This window comes from Dipodomys spectabilis, unplaced genomic scaffold (genome assembly GCF_019054845.1).
Source record: "Dipodomys spectabilis isolate Male_0828 unplaced genomic scaffold, ASM1905484v1 ptg000051l, whole genome shotgun sequence".
NCBI classification, from domain to species: Eukaryota; Metazoa; Chordata; class Mammalia; order Rodentia; family Heteromyidae; genus Dipodomys; species Dipodomys spectabilis.
This window is the reverse complement of record NW_024870728.1, coordinates 8,613,723-8,634,998: the sequence shown is the minus strand read 5'-3', so window position 1 is coordinate 8,634,998 and position 21,276 is coordinate 8,613,723. Positions and strand designations below refer to the sequence as shown.

The 21,276-nt window shown below is 41.4% G+C and overlaps 1 protein-coding gene across 1 annotated transcript in view; it reads right to left on the bottom strand.

Moving 5' to 3' along the window:
* Window positions 1-7,329, bottom strand: part of Farsb (phenylalanyl-tRNA synthetase subunit beta) — a 65,602-nt gene extending 58,273 nt beyond the window's left edge. Inside the window, exons 1-2 of the mRNA XM_042679121.1 lie at window positions 7,244-7,329; window positions 3,457-3,512 (exon numbers count right to left, since the gene is read on the bottom strand). Of these exons, the coding sequence (XP_042535055.1) occupies window positions 3,457-3,512; window positions 7,244-7,301 (114 nt within the window). The 5' untranslated portion in view covers window positions 7,302-7,329. The remainder of the gene's footprint in view (window positions 1-3,456; window positions 3,513-7,243) is intronic.
* Window positions 7,330-21,276: the final 13,947 nt, after the last annotated feature.

The following is a 21,276-nucleotide window of genomic DNA, read 5'->3' as shown; positions in this document are numbered from 1 at the left end:
GACAGTGCCCAGGCCCAGAGATCAGGCCCCACAACCGGACCAAAAAAAAAAATCTATTGCTTCACAATGCAACAGCTTAGTTATCTCAAACAATATAAGCTACAAATTCTACAATATTCACATCTAAAAGAACAAAGAGTACCAAGAACAAAGAGCATCAATAAAATGAATCACCAAATAAATACAATTCCTCATAAAGATTTGAACATCTTAGTCCTGCCAAATGCCAGTGGCTCACACCTGTAATCCTAGCTACTCAGGAGGCTGAGATCTTAGGATCACAGTTCAAAGCCAGCCTGGGCAGAAGTCTGTGAGACTCTGATCTCCAATTAGTCACAGAAAACCAGAAATGGAGCTGTGGCTCAAAGTGGTAGAGCACTAGCTTTGAGCAAAAGAGCTCAGAGACAGTGCCCAAGTCCTGAGTTCAAACCCCATGACCAACCAAAAAAACAAACAAAAAAGACAATATAAAAACAAATCAAAAGGCAGGTCTTAGTGGTTCACACCTCCAATCCTTAGTTACTCAGAAGACTGAGATCTGAGGATCTAGTTTCAAAGCCAGCTTGGGCAGATAGATCTAAGAGACTCTGATCTCCAATTAACCAGCAGAAAGCCAGAAGTAAGGAATGACTCAAGTGGTAGAACACTGGAATAAAATAGCAAATCAAGAGGTCAAGGCCCTGGGTTCAAGCCCCAGTACCAGTAAAATTAAAACTAAAGTGTTAAAACATTAAAAGAGATTGTGAGAGGTGATGGTGGAAATCAGAAAAGACAATAGGTCAATGAGAAATAGCCTAGGGACAGAAGAGTATGAACAGCAAGCAGAAGGCAACCAAGAGAAAGGAATGAGAAGAAACACCACTAGGACAGTAACTTGTAATGCAATGGCAGGGCTTAGATATCTTAATTACTACATTACAGCAAAAACTTATGAAAAGATAAAAGATAACCACTGCCAAAAAGTTAAAGTCTATACTTCATGTTTGTTTACAACAGATAACTATAAACATATAAGAAATTCTCAATAAAAATGACTATTACTGCCAGGCGCCAGTGGCTCAAGCCTGTAATCCTAGCTACTCAGCCAGCCTGGGAAGGAAAGTCTGTGAGACTCTTATCTCCAATAAACCACCAGAACACTGGAAGTGTTGCTGTGGCTCAAGTGGTAGAGCGCTAGCCTTGAGCTAAAGAACTGAGGGACAGTGCTCAGGGCCAGAGTTCAAGCCCCCCCACACACAAAAAAGACTATTCCTATTACCATTTGCAAATCCCACTTAACCAGTATTTCCATAAATAACATGCTAAAATAACTGATGTGTCTCTATCAACATATGTAGTGGCTTTGGTTTTACATGACATTATCTTCTCACTGACTTAATATGAGTAATTCAAACCATTGCCCATACTACAAATTACAGTCTGTGCTCATACGAAGTACAGAGGAAGTTGCTTTTAGACACAAAGTACTTTGTGCCAAAGCAGTCACCCTTGAGGAACCACTTCAAACAGTGCTGGGATTCCAACACTCAGGAGGCAAATTACCAACTAAAGAAAATAAGAAGCCAGAGAGGCAGGAGCAAGAGGAAGAATGGGAGATAAACAATAAATGGGCAAGCAAACAGAGTAGTTTTTAGAAATACAAATGGCTAACATACATATAAAGAAACAGTCAACTTCTTTAGCCATAAAGGAAATGCATATCAAAACCACACTGAGATTCCATCCCACACTAGTTAGAATAACATTCATTAAAAAATAACAACAGGTGCTGGGAAGGTGGCTCAGTGGTAGAGCGCTTGCCTCGCATGCATGAGGTTGGGTTTGATTCCTCAGCACCACATAAGCAGAAAAAAAAAAAAAAAGCCAGAAGTGGTGCTGTGGCTTAAGTGGTAGAGCACTAGCCTTGAGCTGAAGAGCTGAGGGACAGTACCCAGGCCCAGAGTTCAGGCCCCACCACTGGAGTCCCCCCAACCCCCCCCCCCCCAAAAAACACAAATGCTGGCAAGAATTTGAAGTGAAAGCAAATTTCACACACTGTTAGTAGAAATGTAAACTAGTACAACCACTAAGGAAATCAGTATAGAAATGCACCAAAAACTAAAAATAGACTCATCTTATTATCCTGCCATCCCCTACTGGGCATATAAAAGAAGGAATACAAATCAATAGACAAGAAAGACACCTGCAGTGCTGCTCACAATAGCCACAGTATAATCAGCTAAAGTACCCAACAACATATGAATGGATAAAGGAAATATAATACATATGGACCATAGAATATATAAAAGTAAAATTAAATTATTTGCATGAAAATGGATGGATTTGGAAAGCATCATGCTGTGCAAGATAAGCCAAGCTGAAAAAGCCAAATGCCATGTTTTCACTCATATTCATAGACATACAAATATGTATATATATATATCGATATATATACAATACATACACACACAGAACATGCTTCTAACTGTGGGACTATTTAGTGGGATGAGGGAAAAAGGAGAGGGAAAAAGAAAGATGTATGAAACTATGTATGAAGATGGCGTAAGAAATCTAAATGAAAGCTGTTTATCAATAAGGGGATGGAGAAAGAAAAGCAGTAGAGAGGGTTATTCTGACAAAAATATGATTTATGTACATCTAAAATTCCATACTGAAACCCCTTGGTACAATTAATGCACACATACACACACACATACAGAATGGCAAAAAAGTAAAACAGTTTAGGAAGGGAAGGTAGCAGCCAAAAGAGGACAAGTGAAAGGAGAAGGTGAATATGGTCAAAGTGATTTACTCTCATGAGTGAAAAGAGAACAATGAAACCTGCTGAAGTTGTTGGAAGAAGAGAAGTGAATAAAAGAAAATGGTAAGAGGTGGTAAGTTTGATCAGGATTTACTGAATGAATATATGGAAATGTCAACATAAAATCTTCTCTCCTACGACTAATGTATGCTTAAAAAAATTTTCAAAAAAGAAAATTGAGAAGGAAAAGTAAAAAAAAACCTAAATTTAAAGAATGTATAATTAAACACTAATAAAATATCATTTTTAGTGAAACTAAGTTACTTCTCTGAAGACTTGAGGAAGGTAGATTTCAGAAGATTATAAAAATGATAGAATCTAAACCATTTATCTCACAAATAAAATGAATATCCTGAGAGACAAAACATAAAAAAAAAAAAAAAAAGACCCAAGAGACAAAGTAATCTTCCCTAGAACAGAGAGCACAAAGGCCCACAAATGAATCACCTTCATCTAACTATAAAGTAATAAGGATGGGCTGGAGAGATGTCTCAAGTTGCATAAAGCACCTACCTACCAAGCACAAAGCCCTGAGTTCAAACCCTGGTACATACAATAATGTACAATAAATGCTGAAAAATAAAGATATCTAAAATATGTATGTAAACATATACGTGTGTATATATACATATATATAAGTACATATCAATACATACAATTTCATCAAGTTCCAAGCCAAATTCAAAACATAGTTCATCAAATTCTTCGTCAGCTAAGGAAAAAAAGAGAGACTGTTAATTTTAATCTGTTTAACACAAATGAAAATGATTCACAAATTTCATTCTTATCAACCACCATATGCCAAGCATGTTCAATGTCAAGTATCAGACGTTACCATTTAAAAATAAAAGTTTTGGGGCTAGGAAGGTGGCTCAGTGGTAGAGCGCTTGCCTTGCATGCATGAGGCCCTGGGTTCGATTCCTCAGCACCACATAAGCAGAAAAAAAGCCAGAAGTGGCATTGTGGTTCAAGTGGTAGAGCCCTAGCCTTGAGCTGAAGAGCTGAGGGACAGTGCCCAGGCCCAGAGCTCAGGCCCCACGATCGGACCAAAAAAAATTTTTTTTAAATAAATAAATAAAGTTTTGCAAAGGTTAAGAAAAAGGACCAATTACTCTATACTAATATCAACCATAAGCTTAGGTTACAGAGCTGGGACATTTTTTTCACTCGGGGGGAAAAAAAAGAAAGAAAACACCTGTTAAGTAGAGATCAAATAGAAAGCAGCTCCAATTCACAGATCCACACAAAGGAATGTCACCTAAATCCTAGCCTTTAAAATACTCTGAAGCGACCTGACACTTGGCTTTGGAGTCCGGCCAATCAGGGTTTTGAATTCTGACTATTTCACTTCCCAAGTGTGAGAACTTGGCACCTGAGGTAAAGTTTCTTGGCACTTTACCAATACCCTCAATTGAAAAACAACTTTTCACGGTAATTTTCATCATAGAACTGTTGGGAGTATTTAAATAACATCAGGCATAGTACCGTAAATTTTATCATAGTTTTCTTCCTTATTCTACTTTGCTTTTTTACCTGGTACATCATTTTCAGGGTTTCTACATTACTGAAACTTGAACACAAACCAGCATTATCAGGATACTTTAAGGAAAACTTAGAAGTCTGTAGATTCCTGATTCAGAGCAAGGGCTGGGCTCAGTTATACAAAGCACGCAAAGTATGTATGAGACTCAGGTTCAATCCCCAGCACAAGAACAAAAAAACAAAAAAGATTTCTCTATTCCAAACATCAAACTTCAATTCAAGAGGTATTTACTGAGCACACATGATATGCCAAGGCTATAAAGATTAATAAAATATAATTCCTGCCTTGATTACTTCCTCTTCTAGCAATAAAACCAGAGTGTAATAAGTATAATCAAGTGCAAGGTACTGCAGTGGCATAAAGCTCCACTTGAGCCAACGCCGCTGCATAAAAGATGCGTTGATTAGTAACGAGCTGTAGGTACAGAAAAAAAGAGCTTGGCAAAATAGTTAACTCTAAGTAATTTAATATGAATGAAGACTAATGTTCACATCAAGAAAAAACAGAACAAGTAGAAAATGAACAATTCATGACATGTCTAAGGAACAGCTGTGCTATCTGCAGGTAATAGGAGTTACACTAGTAGTGGAGCACCAACCAGGAGCAAAAAAGCCCAGCAAGAGCACAAGACCCTGAGTTCAAGCCCTAGTACAGCATGCGTGCGTGTGTGCACACGCGTGCGCGCGCGCGCACACACACACACACACACACACACACACACACACACATCAAATCCAAGACATAGGGTAGAATCAAAGCTATAAATGAAAAAAGTTATGAGACAGGAAGATCAAAGGCACAATTCAAAGAATACAATAAGGAAATTAAGGATGTGTGTCACAAATCTATTCATACAACAGAGCTTAATTAAAAGCACTCTATGAGCAGAAATTTCAATGACTGTAGGATACTTTGGCTTTTGTCTCATGAAAGAAAGGCAAATTCACTAAGGGCCCACAAAGTTTCCAAAACATATAGACAGAAACATCATTAGCTTGGAATAAAAGGAGGAGAAACAGGTCAAAAGTCTTTGCTCCAAAACTGTATTAGCAGGAAGTAGAATCAGAAAGCTAATCATGCTTTCTGGGAATAGTGACAACAGGAAAAATACAACGGAATTTCAGATAGACCATCCCTGGAATGACTTTTAAACAATACCAACAACAAAAAAAGAATGTTGATAGGAAAAGCATAAACGAGATATTATCTGAAACAAAAAAAAGAAAGAAAAATGGAAAAAAAAAACAAAACAGAAGGAAACAAGATGGACCCATACAGTGTGGAAACCAGAAGATCTGTGAACGTATTTCTGACCAGAGCCTTTGAAAGACCCAGAGGCTAACACTCTCTAGGGACAATCAAGCTCACTTTCAAGCTCACTCATAACATGGGGGGTGGGGGTGGGGAGGGTGAAAGGGAATAAAGAAGTGCAGCTCTAAAACATCAAATAACTGTAAACAGGTTATGAAACCTCACCATTTCTAAAAATGTGGATAATTTCTTATATCTCTAGAGATGGAGACCTGGCTGGGAAATGATTATAGACATTTTTTTAATTGTCCAGACATCATCTTGTGCAACTCAAGTATATCATACACCACTGGTGAGACTGGTTTACAAGGGAAAGCAAAAAATACAAATAAGCATATTATATATACTAAAGAGTGGTTAAAGAATTAAAGCCAAGTTACAAAGGGTAAGGACTTGGGACAGAAAAGAAAATAAGGCCTACAGAATAGGTGATATTTAAAAATACTTTGGAGAGAGAGTGTGTGTGTGTGTGTGTGTGTGTGGTGTGTGTGTGCGCGCGCGTATGGGTGATGCACTGGTCCTAGGGCTTGAACTCGGAACCTGGGCACTGTCCCTGAGCTTTTCAGCTCCAGGCTAACACTCTACCACTTGATCCACCAATTCCACTTCCCACTTTTTGAGGCGATGAGTCTCCAGCACTTTGCCGTGGGGCTGACTTTGAACCGTGCTCCTCAGATCTCAGCCTCCAGAACATTCTATGATTACTGGGCGTGAGCCACGGGCACACAGAAGTTTTTTTAAGTTAACTTTTACTTTCACAGTAAGAGTAATACTTTATTCTGAGAAGCTCTTCACCTATTACTAAGTGTACTGTTGCTTTGTTACCATCCTGCCATCCAGTACCAAAAACAGCCAGCTCCAATCACGTGAACAGCCTTTAAACAATCTGCTAGTTATGGGGCGGAGTAGATGTCATTCCCCTTATTACGTCCGTGGTTTCTATGTCTCCTCTTTCCCTCCTCCTCCCGCCATGGTTGTGTTTTTAGAACAGAGGAAGTGATCGTGCATAGCAGGAGAACTAAGTCCAAAAAGACTTCTCTTTCAGGCCTCGATTCAACGTAACTACTGCCCAGCCAATGCTTTTCTCAGCACACCTTATTGCCTTTCCTGGACTGTGTGTCTCCTTTACCAGAATGGGGACGAGGTGTCGGGTGCACAGCTGTCGGGTCGGTGCCAGAGACCTGCCTGGCGTTCAGTAACCACAGAAAAGGAAACGAAGACAGACGGAATACAGTGCCCTCCATCCTCAAAGTCCTGCTCCCACCCCCGGAAAAACTGAGTTTCCCCAGTGCCAAACCTAAGATGTATATTCCCGGGTGTGTTAACCACGGGACCCAGGCTGGAGCTACCCACGCCACACAAGCTCCGCGCCGGACTACGGAATGACTGACAGGCAGGGCGGCGCATGCGCGGGAAGCGCCACGGCCGCCGCCGCCGCCGCCGCCGCCGCCGCGAAGCCGGCTCCCGAGAAGCTACCTCAGCCCACCTGAGCTGCCTGGTACGTCAGCCCTCCCCTGTGAAACCCTAACGGCCCGGGCCTCACATCTGCCCGACCGTACGAACGGAGCCGCGTGTGTGGCGGCACTCACTGTAGGTCCGGCCCAAGGCTTGAAAGAGCAGATCGCGCTTCACGCTGACAGTCGGCATGGCGAGGTGAGCGCGCCGCGCCTGCGCCCTGGCTCTGAGGACCCCCACCCCCCATGCGTGGGCCTCCGCTTCCCCCGGCTGGTTAGGGCTGTCTGAAGTAGAGCCAACCCCATTCCAAAATTTTTCGGCTACAATTTCTCTATCTATCTATGATGGAAATGCACCTCTTCAGATCGCTGCAAACGTATCTAATTGCCTGATACTTAAAAGCTTGTAAGGGAGGCATGTTTGCATATAATTGGCTACAATTTGACAGGCAATATACTGGACAGATCCTGAAGGCCCGAATGCGCCCCACGCGCTAACGCCGATGCGGGGCGGAAGTGAGGAGGGGCGGGACTTCCGCATTGAGGGGCGTCCTGCTCTGAGGCCTTGACGGAAGGCGCAGTTGTGCTCCAGGACTTCCTGGAGAGGAGGATTGGGGAAGGCTGGCCTGCGTCTTCTACGTCAGCTTCCTCCTTTATTCTGTCCTGGACCCCTATGCGTGGTATTCCCGGGCTTTGTTTGAACGGTGCAGCCGACCTATCAGGTAGGGGTTGTGACTGGCAAAGGCCTCTTTGGGAAGAGGACAGGGGTAGTTTTATTTCCTGCCGCCCACTGTCAGCTGCTCTGCTCAGTCCTCTGCCAGCATTTCCAGGTCATAACGACCTCTGGTTATGTCCTGAAAAGATACCCGGAAAGCCCCTGAAATGTATTTCCAGTGAACCACCAGGAAAGCCGGACGTGGAACTGAGGTTCAAGCGTTTCAGCACTAGCCTTGAGCAGAAAAGCTAAGGGAGAGCACCCCGAGCCCTGAGTTACGTAAGTGCCAGGACTGGCACACAAGGACACCAGCCTCTGCGCTCCAGGCCCTGGAAGTTACTTGTTACTTTATAGGGAATCTAGGTTTCTGCAAATCAAGCTAAGAATGTGGAGAGATTGTCGTGGCTTGTCAGGATGGGCCCTGAATGCAATCAAGGGTATCTTTGTAGAAAGGATTAGCGTGTGGCTGCTGCGAACCACGGATGCCAGCTGCCCTCAAAACTTGGAAGACAGAAGGGTATTTCTTCTGTAGTCAAAGGAGCACACCTAAACCCACTTGTATTTGTCCCAGTAAACCTGCTTTTAAGGGGTTTCAGCCTCCAGAAACGTGAGCAAATAAATTTTTACTTTAAACCAACAAGTCTGGTAATTTGTTTCCGAAGCCCCTAAAAACAAAAACACCAAAGTAGGTATTAACGTTATCACCTTTTTACAGATAATGTAACTAAGAGGCAGGTCCAGATGGAAGCCCCAGAGGCCTTTATCCTTTCAACCACAAAGCAAGTGAGGGCCTCCACAGCTCTTTATTTGAGGGAGCAGAAAGCTAGCTAGGTGGGATCTAGACCACCCTTTCTGTCAGCCATGCAGGTTTGTTTGTTTGTTCTTTACTATATTATTCTTCATTGTCACAGGAAGTCACTTCCCAGTAACTAACAGATGGGCAACATTTCCCAATACAATATACAACTTTTTATCAAAATTGCTGGTTATATTAAATTACTAAGAATTTCTCTGTTAATGCATGTGGAGGTACTCTCCTATGGGCATTCCAGAGGTCTCTGTGACTTCTGAAAATCAATTTCCTCATTTATAAGATGGAAAAATAATAAAAATCCACACAGAGAATTTTGTAAGGATTAGAAACAGTTGTCTGAATAATCCTGGGTCTGAAAAACAGGCAGGTATTAAAAAAATTTTTTTCTGCACTTATTATCTATTGGATTCCTGCTAATTTTAGACTCCTTCATTCTCTCCATACCCAAAATTTTCCATTTTGCTTTTTATCCTTACATACATTGCCAATACTATGCACCTTCCTTGTTAAAAGTCTGTTAGAAGATGCTTTTTTCAATACTGGTACTAGAGCTTAAACTCAAGGCTTTGCTCTCTTGCTTGGCTTTTTCCCCCAAAGCTGGTATTCTGCCACTTGAACCACACCTCCACTTCTGGTTTTTGGCTAGTTAATTGAAGATAGGAATCTCAGATTTATCTGCCCAGTCTGGCTATGAACTACAACTCTCAGATCTCAGTCTTCTCAGTAGCTCAAATTACAAGCATGAGCCATTGGAACCCAGCTATTAGATTCTAATGAAAAAAAAAAAAAATAGAAAACTACACTAGGAAGGTCCATGACATTAGCTGAGTGATAGGAAAGATGCATGGAAATGTTGATATAGTATTTCATAGAATGTAAGTAAGTGTCATTTATTTTAGGACAAACAAGAACAGGAATGAGGTGGCAGCATTTCTTAGAATGAGAGGCTGTTATAAGGTTTTAAAAAAGATTATTAGAAATTAGGGAAATGAAATAATTTTTTTACACACCAGGTTGGTAAAATTCCTAAGAATGTGGGAGAAAAATGGGGCATGTGCATACCCAGCAACACAACAATTGCACCCCTAGGAATAATCAACAAAGAAATGATTCCTGGTGCACCAGAAGACACACAAAAAAAGTTCATGATTGCATTATTGACTGTAACAAAAAGTTGGAAACAACCGAATATCCATGAATACCTGAATGAGTAAACAATAATGACAAATCAGTGAAACACTGCTGCCAAAATGAACTATAGCACATACTAAAGTGTATACATTTTAAATCATAGCAAAGAAAAAAAAGTCAGAAGAATATATACAGTATAATGCTGCCTATAGAAAAATTTAAAAATAGGGGGCTGGAAAGGTGGCTCAGTGGTAGAGCGCTTGCCTTGCATGCATGAGGCCCTGGGTTTGATTTCTCAGCACCACATAAGCAAAAAGAAAAAAGCCGGAAGTGGCGCTGTGGCTCAAGTGGTAGAGCGCTAGCCTTGAGCTGAAGAGCTGAGGTACAGTGCCCAGGCCCAGAGTTCAGGCCCCACGACCGGACCCCCCCCCAAAAAAAAAGAAAAAAAAATAAAAAACAGGCTAACTCTAGGATCAGGATGCACCCAAAGGACCGTGTGTTCAAGCCCAATACCCAAATAGTGCTAAAGGAAAATGGTAAAAACTTTAAGAGGTGGGGACCAGTGAGAGTTACTGAGCTTATTGGACCCTGCTCTTGAGAATTGTGGGATCTCAGTCTCTTCTACTCTCTCTTTTGCTTATAGAACATGAGTGAGTGGTTTTACTCTGCTATATGTTCCTGCCATAATGTGCTATCACATACCCAAAGCCACAGAGCCAAAACCATAAGCTAGAATAAACCTTTTAGTAAATTGATAATCTCAGTTTTTGTTTTAGTAACAGAGAGCTAACACGTTAACCTGAAGATCATATTATTAGGTAAAATAAATAAAATGGTTAAACCATATGAGAAAAGAAGGATGATACCAACAAATTATGGAACAAGTTACTTCTGAGTGAGATGTAGCCTGAAGAGTTGAGATAACTATATTGGATTGTACAGTGAAGTAAAAATCGATAGATCCATGGATGTTATAAAGCATTAGCCTATGCAATTATGGAGAATGAGAGGTCCCATACTGTCTATCACTTGAAGACCCAAGAAAGTAGATGATCTGGTGTGAAGGCCTGGGAAGATTGGCCTGGGATTACAGGTGTAAGCCAAAGTACCTGGCTAAATAATTAACTTTCACTTTAAAATGCATGTATGCAGATTAGTGTGAACAAAAATGAAACCCTGGGGTGTGAGATTTTCTTTACTGTTTCTCTTACAGTCTAAAAAATTGGAATTAATAATTATTGATTATATTATGATTTTTAAAAAACATGTATAGAAAATACAGTTATGCATGGTGACAGTGGCTCATGCCTGTAATACTAGTTACCAAGGAGGCTGAGATCTGAGGACTGCAGTTTAAAGGTAGCCTGGGCAGGAAAGTCAGAAAGATTCTTATTTCCAGTTAACCACCAAAAAGCCAGAAGTGAAGCTGTGCTCAAGTGGTACAATACTAGGTTTGAGGAAAACAACTCAGGGACAGTACCTAGGCTCTGAGTTCATGCCCCCCAGGGCCAGCACAACAACAAAACCTTTAAGGAAATGGAGGTGTGACTTGAGGTAGAACACCAGCCTTGAGTGAGAAAGACTTGAGTGAGAGTATGAGGCCTTGAGTTCAAGCCCCAATACTGAGACAAAAAAAGAACAATTCTCCAAAACTAATAAACCAATTAATAGAGGGAAAAGCAGATAAAGAGACATCTCAGAAGAAGTAAGAATGACAAGCAGATACATGAGCAAAATAGTCAATATCCTTGGCCATAAAGGAAGTGCAAATCAAAACAACATTGAGATTCCATCTCGCCCCAGTTAGATCGGCCAATATTGAGAATTGCAACCTTTGTTGCAATTTTTGAGATGCCTCAAAAAAGTTAAACATAGAACTTTCTCTATGATCCAGACAGTCATATCACTCTTAGGCATCTACCCAGAATGTCACATGCCAGGGATGCCACAAAGACACTTACACGTCCATGTTCATTATTATACCACTCACAATAGCCAAGTTATGGAAATAGCCCAGCTGCTCTATAATAGATGAGATGGATCAAAAAATATGTAGTATGTATTCACAATGAAATTTTACTCATCCATTAGAAAGACCCTCGATCCTCAGATCTCAAACTCCTAAGTAGCCAGGATGATGAGCTGCCAATACCTGCTCTCCTCCCCCAAATATATTCTGAACTATTTTTTGTCTTATACCACATTGCTTTCCTACTTCTGTCTGGGCCCTCAGTGGTGAAAATTGATTTCATGGCTGTAAGGAGATTTATAAAGAGATTGAGGTTTACTCTTCAGCAATAATTAGCTGGGTTGTTTTGAGCAAATCACTTGGCTCTGTGCTCTCAGTTTTTCTATGATTACACAGTTTAGAATGTTAAGCTTCTGTTTTCCTGTTAGTCTTAATGCTAGATATCAAGAAGAGCCATAGAAAAAGACAGCTTGAAGAGTTAACACTATTTCAATCTAATAATCATTTTACCCCCAATAACCCAGCACACAATATGTTTACAAATAAATGCATGTTGAACGTTGAAGAATAAGCCAATGACTGAATTGTTGATGAAAATGATGGGTTGTGGCACTGATTGGGCCCTAGAGGGCCCATGCTTGACATCAGCAGGCTGTGTGATGTGAGGGTTCTTTTCTACAACCTCAGCTCTCTGGAGAAATGACAAAAGCATTATCACATATAGTCCAAGTGATTAGGATTTAGAGTTGACCAGTAGATTATGAATCCAATTAATCAACCACTCCTACTATTTAGCTCTCCCATCACATACCAAGTCCATCTTCATTCTCACTACCTTCCACAGAAGGTGAGGCCATCGTACTCAACATTCATCCTACAAGTCTCTTCTGGGGTCTTCTTGCTTCCTCTCCTTGTCATATCTGAGCTAGTCTAAGTAAGTGCATGTTATCTTTTTTTTTCATTTATGGGGCTTGAACTCAGGACCTGAGTGCTGTCCCTGAGCTTTTCTTTGCTCAAGGCTAAAGCTCTACAACTTAAAGCTACAACTCCACTTCTGGTTTTGATTGGAGATAAGAGTCACAGGGCCTTTCCTGCCTAGGCTGGTCTCGAACCATGTGTTCCTCAGATCTCAGCCATCTGAGTAGCTAGGATTACAGGTGTGAACCACCAGCATCCATTGACTATTATTCTTCTTCAAGGAGCCTATACAGTTTGTTCTGGGCCCCGTTACACAGTTGTACATGTACTTATTTTCTATTTCTCCTACAAGACTATGTCTCAGGAAGACCTCTCCTCTCTCACTAGCAGGCAAGCCAATGAGTGAACGTGTGGGAAATCTCAAAGGCACCCCAATTGCGTTTTAACTCACCTTTGCATCCTCAACACCAAAGACATTGTCCAGTTGATGTTTGTTCCTGTGAGGTTAAAAATATAATAATAAAAGGCAAGAAAAGAGTAGACAAAGAATGACTCAACGTCAGTGCAGCTAATTAAGATAAAAACCTGCAAGGGGGAGCCTCCAACCAAAGCTAGAGCCTCATGCCTTGCTTACAATCTGAAATATTTATAATGGACCTGAAAGAATGCTGGAATTGTCTAGTGGAGGTGGTTTGAAAATAACTAATGGTGGGACAGATGATGGGAAATAAGGTCACAATTTGAGGAAGGAAGGGAGCCAAGCCAGGATATCTCTTCAAGGTCCACCCTGGAAGTAGATTTTGGTCTGCTGCCTGCCTCTTGAGTTTATCTGGTCTGGGAAAGAGGGCGAGGCAGGCGTGTCAGTGAATGGAGGCACTGTTCTGGTGCCTCAAGATAAGGGCACCTGGTCTTTGGGATCTAACGTAGGGATGTGGGCAGGCAGACGTGAGGAAGCAGCTCACTCAGCCTCCCAGGACTGGGGGTGATGAGACCAGCATCAGTAAGCTCAGCCTTGCTCCCGCCGCAACCCGGGTACCTTCAACCATTGCCCCAGCTTTGATGGTTCTGGAGGAAGGGGTGCATCGCCCACAATCAGCTGAAAACTAGTCCGATTCTGGTGGCAATCTCAGGCCCCTTTGCAAGACTGCAGGAGTCCCTGGCTCTCCGCGGTTCCTTGAGCCCCCCGCAGGTGGGGGGACCACGCCCTGTGCTCTTAGCGAATGCAGGTGGTTGGCAGCTCAGCACCGCCAGCAAGCCCTCCACCCAGGTAAAGTTCTGGCTCCACGTCCCCCTTCCCCTTCCCCCTTCCCCTTCCCCTTCCATCCTCCCCCTCCCCCTCCCGCCACTGGCATCCCACTGGTGCACTGGGTGCCTTCGTTCTTCCCCGTGAGGACCTCATCACTGCTGGCCAACACTATGACCGTGGACCCGGCCAGCGGTGACTCGTAAATGGGAATGCGATGCACGGATCGTTAAGACTGTCCCTTGTCTCTCCACCCTCTCCACCCAAGGCTGTGTTGGCTTTTCCGTGGACCCACGCAAAACCTGCCGAGTGGGGGACTTCACCTGACCCGGGAGCCCGCCCAGATTCCCGTGTTAGGCCCAACATCTATCCCTGGACCATGCACATGGCCTAGCTGAGCGCTTGCTTTCATGTTTGACGCGCTGCGCATGCACCAAAGAGGAGGGCCATGGGAAGTACGAGGGTTACTAGGAGCCCTTCTGTGAGAGTTTAGACTTTTTTTTTTTGGTACCAGTACAGGACTTGAACTTGGAGCTTGGGTGCTGCCCCTGAGCCTTTTCACTCAAGGCTGGCACTCTACCGCTTGAGCCACAGCTTTATTTTGGTAATTAATTGGAGTCATGAGGTTCACAGAGTTTCCTTCTGAGGCTGGCTTTGAGCCACAAAGATTTCAGCCTCTTGAGTAGCTAGGCTGGCAGGCTTGAGCTACCAGTGCCTGGCTTGGATTTCGCTTGTCTTTGACAGGACTGGGGATGGGCCTTGTACTTGACTCTACCACTTGAGCCACGCCCCTGTTTGAATTAGATGCTTCTGAAATCAGAAGTCATTTTTATGCTAAGATCACAAATTGCACACTGTTGAGACAGAAGTATTAAAAATAACAATAAATTTATTATTTAGAATAGCAGCCTCAGTTTAAAAAATATACTAAGTCAGTTGCTCATGCCTGTAATCCTAGAAACTCAGGAGGCTAAGATCTGAGGATCACCACTCAAAGCCAGAAAGGGCAGGAAAGTCCATGTGACTCTTCAATTAACTACTATAAAGGTCAGAAGTAGAGCTGTGGCTCAAGGGATAGAACTCTTGCCTTGAACAAAAAAGCCCAAAGTCAGTACCCAGAACCAGCACAAAACAAAAACAAAACAAAACAAACAACAACAACAAAAACCCACACTGAGCTACTCTGGGGTGCATGAGTGCTAAAGAAGTAATTCAAAACATTAACTCAGCTCGGCACTGGTGGCTTGTGCGGGGGTTATGATGTTCAAACTCAAGAAATGCATGACCACATGTGAATACATGGTTAGACTAAGATCTTTTACTGAATGGGATTATTTCCTTATTTATTCCAACATCTTAATTGATATAGAGACATACACACTGCATGAATTTTGATGAGGAGGCACACAATTTGATAAAGAATCACCATCACATTAATAGAGTATATTAACTCATTGTTTTCTAAGTTCATGTGGGTAGACTTGTTTTATATAGAGTATTATTTTGAATTGGGAGGAGAGTGGAAGAGTGGCAGAGTCACCATCCCCAAAGATTTCTCCTATCCCCCCTTCCTTGGCCCCTGTCTCCAAGCAGCTGTTAATCTATTCTCTGTCACTACAAATGAGTTTGTACCTCTAGTTTTGTATAAATGGATTTCCATCACCATCATATGTACTCGTTTTTTGTCCAGCTTCTTTCAACTCTGTGTGTGTGTGTGTGTGTGTGTGTGTGTGTGTGCGCGCGCGGGAGTGCCAGTAATGGAGCTCAAACTCAAGGCCTCACACTATTGCTTAGCTTTTCCCATTCAAGCTGGGCATTCTACTACTTTAGCCATTCCTCCACTTCCTGGCATATTATTTTGAGATTCATTCTTTTTTCCCCTGAAAAAAGTTGGATGGAATTAGCCTAGGTCCTCACCATTTCCATACACATTTTAGAATTATCTTCTCAATTAAAAATAAAAGTTTTGATTTTATGGCCAGAGAAGTTGAACATTTCTTCGTGTGTCTACTGGCCATTCTTATTTCCTCTTCAGAGAAGTCTCTCTTTAAGTCTTATTAATGGGGCGGTTGTTTCTTTGAGGATTTGCTTTTGGAGGATTTAATTTTTTAGATATGAGATCCTTGTCTGTTATGTGGCTAGTGAAGATCTTCTCCCATCTGTAGGCTTCGTACTGATCTTGCTAGCTATGTCCTTTGCCATGCAGAAGCTCTGCAATTTAAAGCAATCCCATCTGTCCAACATTTCTTTGATTTGTTGTGTTTCTGGGCTGTGCCAAGGAGCCCTAGAGTTTCTCCAATTCCTTTCTGTAATGTTTTCAGGGTGTCTGCTTTGACTTCGAGGTCTTTGATCCATTTGGAGTTGATTCTAGTGCAGGATGATAGTTTTCTACAGGTGTTTAACCAATTTCGCCAACACCATTTACTGAAGAGGCTGTCTTTCTTCCATTCTATTTTTTTGGCTCCCTTATAGAAGATTAGATGGCTATAGGTTTGCGGATTTATTTCTGGGCCTTCAGTTCTATCCCATTGGTCCTCAGGTTTGTTCTTGTGCCAATACCAAGCTGTTTTGATTACTATGGCTTTGTACTAGAGTTGAATTTTGGTATTGATATTTCTCCAGCACTGTTCTTTCTGCTAAGGATTGTTTTTGCTGTTTGGGGTATTTTATTCTTCCATATGAATTTTTGGATTGCTTCTTCTATTTCATTGAAGAAGGAAGTTGGGATATTAATGGATATTGCATTGAATTTGTAGATAGCCTTTGGCAGTATTGCCATTTTACAATGTTAATCCTCCCAATCCAGGAACATGGGCCATTTTTCCGTGTCCCTATGTCTGCTGTAATTTCCTTTTTCAGGTTTTAAAATTTTTCATCATAGAGATCCTTCACCTTACCCCAGTTAGAATTGCTATAATCAAGAAATCTAATAACAACAGATGCTGGAAGGGATGTGGCCAAAAGGGAACCCTACTGCGCTTTTGGTGGGAGTATAAAGTTGTTCAACTACTCTGGAAAGCAATGTGGAGGTTCCTCAAAAGACTCCACATAGAGCTCCCCTATGACCCAGCAATCCCACTTCTGGGTATTTACCCAATGATCACAAACAAGGCCATACTAAAGCTACCAGCACAACTATGTTTATTGCAGCATTATTTACCATAGCTAAGATATGGAACCAACCCAGATGCCCCTCAGTAGATAAATGGATCAAGAAAATGTGAGACACACACACACACACACACACACACACACACACACACACGCACGCACACACACAAACAATGGGATTCTATGCTCCCATTAGAAAGAATGATACCACTCCATTTGTTAGGAAATGAAAGACTTAGAAAAAATCATATTAAGTGAAGTCAGACCCAAAGAAATTTAGGTCTTGTGGTTTCCCTTATTTGCAATAACTAGTATATGTCTAGGATAATCTTATCAGATGAGCAGAAAAGGTCAAAACTATGTACATATGACCATATAAGATGATGCTAAGTGAAATGCACCCCAAGATATGGACACAGGCATTTTTCTTTGTTGTTGTTGTTTTGAATGTACTATGTGATTTTTTTTGTTTCTTTTGTATGTTTTCCCCCTATGGTATATCCCCTGTTGTCATGGTTTTTGTTTTTGGTACCCTGCATCTTGTATATACATTTATCTAATTTGGGGAGTGGAAGGGGAATAACAAAATGTTGAGGCAAGGACACAGGTTGCACCATTGCAACAATGATATTCAACAATGATACTCAAAGACACTATGTTGGAAATGATGGAGGTGGGAGGAATAGTAGGAAAAAAAAACAAAGGAAGACATAACAATGTTGACAAGAAATGTACTCATTACCTTACTCATGTAACTGTAAACTCTCTGTAGAGCATCTTTACATAAAATAAAAGAAAAAGAAAAAAAGAAAAGTTTGCTAAGACTTTCTTGGAATTACCTTATGGTGTATTTTGACTCTTATATTATATGATTTGTTTTGTTTTTATATTTTTGAGACAGAGTCTTTTTATGTAGTCCAGGGTAGTTTTAGAACTTGAGATCCTCCTGTCTCACCTTGCTAAATGCTGGGATTACAGGAATATACCACCATACTTGGCTTCCAAGGGTTTATTTATCCCAGGAGTACATTTCAGAGTATATTTGTGAATCACCTGTGGAGTTTTATTAAAATGTAGAATTCACCAGGCACCATTGTCTCACGGCTGTACTCCTACCTATTCCGGAGGCACAGATCTGAGCAGGAAAGGCCATTATGAGATTCCTTTGCCTAATTAACCACCCAAAAGCTGGAAATGGAGAAATGGCTTAAGTGGTAGAGCGCTAGCCTTAAGCACAAAAGCTCAGAGACAGTGCCCAGGAAAGATCCTGTTCTAATTTCAGCGATTGCTCCACTAACAACTTTTCTTAGCATTTGAGGTCCTTGAGTTGTGTTGGCACCTTTTTAGTCTTCTTCAAGTTGGAAATGTTTGAGGGGGAATACTTTCAAATTCACTCGAGTGATTCATACTAAATGTCCAGACTGACATGAATACCAGTGTGCCTCCTTTCTAATGAACTATCTGTACATATAGCATGTAGCTCTATGAAGTGATTGTCTTAAGTTTGGAAACCTTTCTGAACTACTTAAACAAGGGGCTAGTTTTGGGGTTTTGTTTTTTTTTTGGTGGGTTGTGGGGCTTGAACTCTGGGCTTGGGCGCTGTCCCTGAACTCTTCAGCTCAAGGCGAGCGCTCTACCTCTTGACCCATAGCACCACTTCCATTTTTCTAGTGGTTTATTGGAGGAAGAGTCTCACGGACTTTCCTGCCCGGGCTGGCTTTGAACCGAGATCCTCAGATCTTAGCCTTCTGAGTAGCTAGGATTACAGGTGTGAGCCACCAGTACCTGGCTAGCTAGTTTTAACTAGAATCTTGATATGACTTCCTTGTCTTCTTTTGGCAAAGAAATATATTGAATAATTAATAGAGTTGCTTTAAAATAAGAAAAATTTGTTCTTTGTTATACTTTTTAAACATAGTGTGACATAGACCCACATATGAAGAAAACCAGGCTGCCAAATTTCACAGAAGTGTTTGAAATTTGTCTTTTAGCACTAGTGTGAAGGGCTGGATATGGAACCCTAGTAAAAGGCTGGGAAGACAACTTACATAATATCTGGGTGCATCCAGGTATTTGTAGATTTCAGGATAATACTGAGTAGTTTCATTACCCTTAAATCTTTTTTTATTTTTATTTTTTGGGTCCGTTCGTGGGGCCTGAACTCTGGGCCTGGGCACTGTCCCTCAGCTCTTCAGCTCAAGGCTAGCACTCTACCACTTGAGCTACAGCACCACTTCCGGCTTTTTTCTTTTTGCTTATGTGGTGCTGAGGAATCAAACCCAGGGCCTCTTGCATGCAAGGCAAGCGCTCTAGCACTGAGACACCTTCCCAGCCCCCCTTAAGTAATTCTTGATCCACCTTATTTATCCCTTCCCATTCCCTAACCTCTCACCTTTTCATTACATCTACAGTTTTGCCTTTCCCAGAATGCCATGGAATTGGAATAATAGAGAACCAACCTTTTCAAATTGGCTTCTTTCACTTAATAATACACATTTAGAGTTCCTTTATGTCTTTTCATGGCTTGATAATGCATTTCTTTTTAATGGTTGAAAATTTTTCCTTGTCTAGGTGTACTTTGTTTATCTACTCACCTTCTAAAAAAGAAAACATTGCTTCCAAGGCTTGGCAATTACAAATAAAGTTTCTATAAAATACCCAATGGAGGTTTTCAGGTGGACCTAAGTTTTCAACTCCCATGGGTAAATACCCAGAAGCATAATTGCTGAACTGAAATGGTAATGGTAAAACCACATTTTCTTTGGTAACAAACTACCAGTGTTCTTTAGCCATACCATTTTGTGTTCCCATTAGCAATGAATGAGAGTTGATCAAAATCTTGCCAACATTTGTTGTTGTCAGTGTTCTGGATTTTGCCATTTGCCTAGGGATTTATTAGCATCTCACTGCTTTAATTTACATTTCCCTGATGACATATGAGAAGCATCATTTTTATATGCTTATTTGCTATCTGTAAAACGTTAATGAGGTATCTTGAAAGATCTTTGTCTTATTTTTTATTTTTAAAATTGTTACTATTGAGGTGTTGTACAGAGGGGCTACCATTTCATAAGTCAGGTAATGAATACATTTTGTTTTTATAATGTCATCTCTTTCTTTACTTTCCTTCAGTTTTCACCTCCCATCCCTGCCCACAAGTTACATAGGTCATTTTCCACATAGTGTATACTAAATAGCATGATTACATTTGTTTACCTTTCCTGCTTCCCTTTCTGCACTGGTCTTTACCCCTCCAGGAGAAAAAACCCAAAGCAAAAACAAACACCACCTCCAACAACAACAATGACAACCAAAAACCATAGTTTTTTTTTTTTTTTGGGGGGGGGAGGGAGGGAGGAGTTTAACTGTATTTTTTTTTTTTGTCTTTTCTTTTTTGGTACTGTGGATTGAACCTAGGATGATGCACTTGCTAGGCAAACACTTTGCCACTGAGCTACATCATAGCCCTATGTTTTAGTTGGGCTCTCTCCTCATAGTTGAATTTTGGAATTAGAGTTCTATGTATGTTTTGGATAATAGTTCAAAGATATATATATATATATATATATATACACTTATATATGCACACATAATTCTATTTATATATATGTACGTATATATAAATAATTTCTTCTACTTTGTGGCTTATCTTTTCATTTTCTTTTCTTTTTGGGGGGGTCCAGTCATGGGGCCTGAACTCTGGGCCTGGGCGCTGTCCCTCAGCTCTTCAGCTCAAGGCTAGCGCTCTACCACTTGAGCCACAGCGCCACTTCCGGCTTTTTTTTCCTGCTTATGTGGTGCTGAGGAATCGAACCCAGGGCCTCAGGCATGCAAGGCAAGTGCTCTACCACTGAGCCACCTTCCCAGCCCTATCTTTTCATTTTCTTTTTTTTTTTTTTTTTTTTGGTTGGTCATGGGGCCTGAACTCTGGGCCTGGGCGCTGTTCCTCAGCTTTTCAGCTCAAGGCTAGCACTGTACCACTTGAGCCACAGCACCACTTCCAGCTTTTTCTGCTCATGTGGTACTGAGGAATTGAACCCAGGGCCTCATGCTTGCAAGGCAAGCACTCTACCACTGAGCCACCTTCCCAGCCCTCTTTTCATTTTCTTGACAGAGCTTTTTTTAGAGTAAACATCGCCTAGCAAGCACAAGGCCCTGAGTATAAAATAAAATAAAATTATTTGCAGCCAGATGCTGGTGGCTCACATCTGTGATCCTAGCTACTCAGAAGGCTAAGATCTGAGGATTGTAGTTGGAAGCCAGCCCA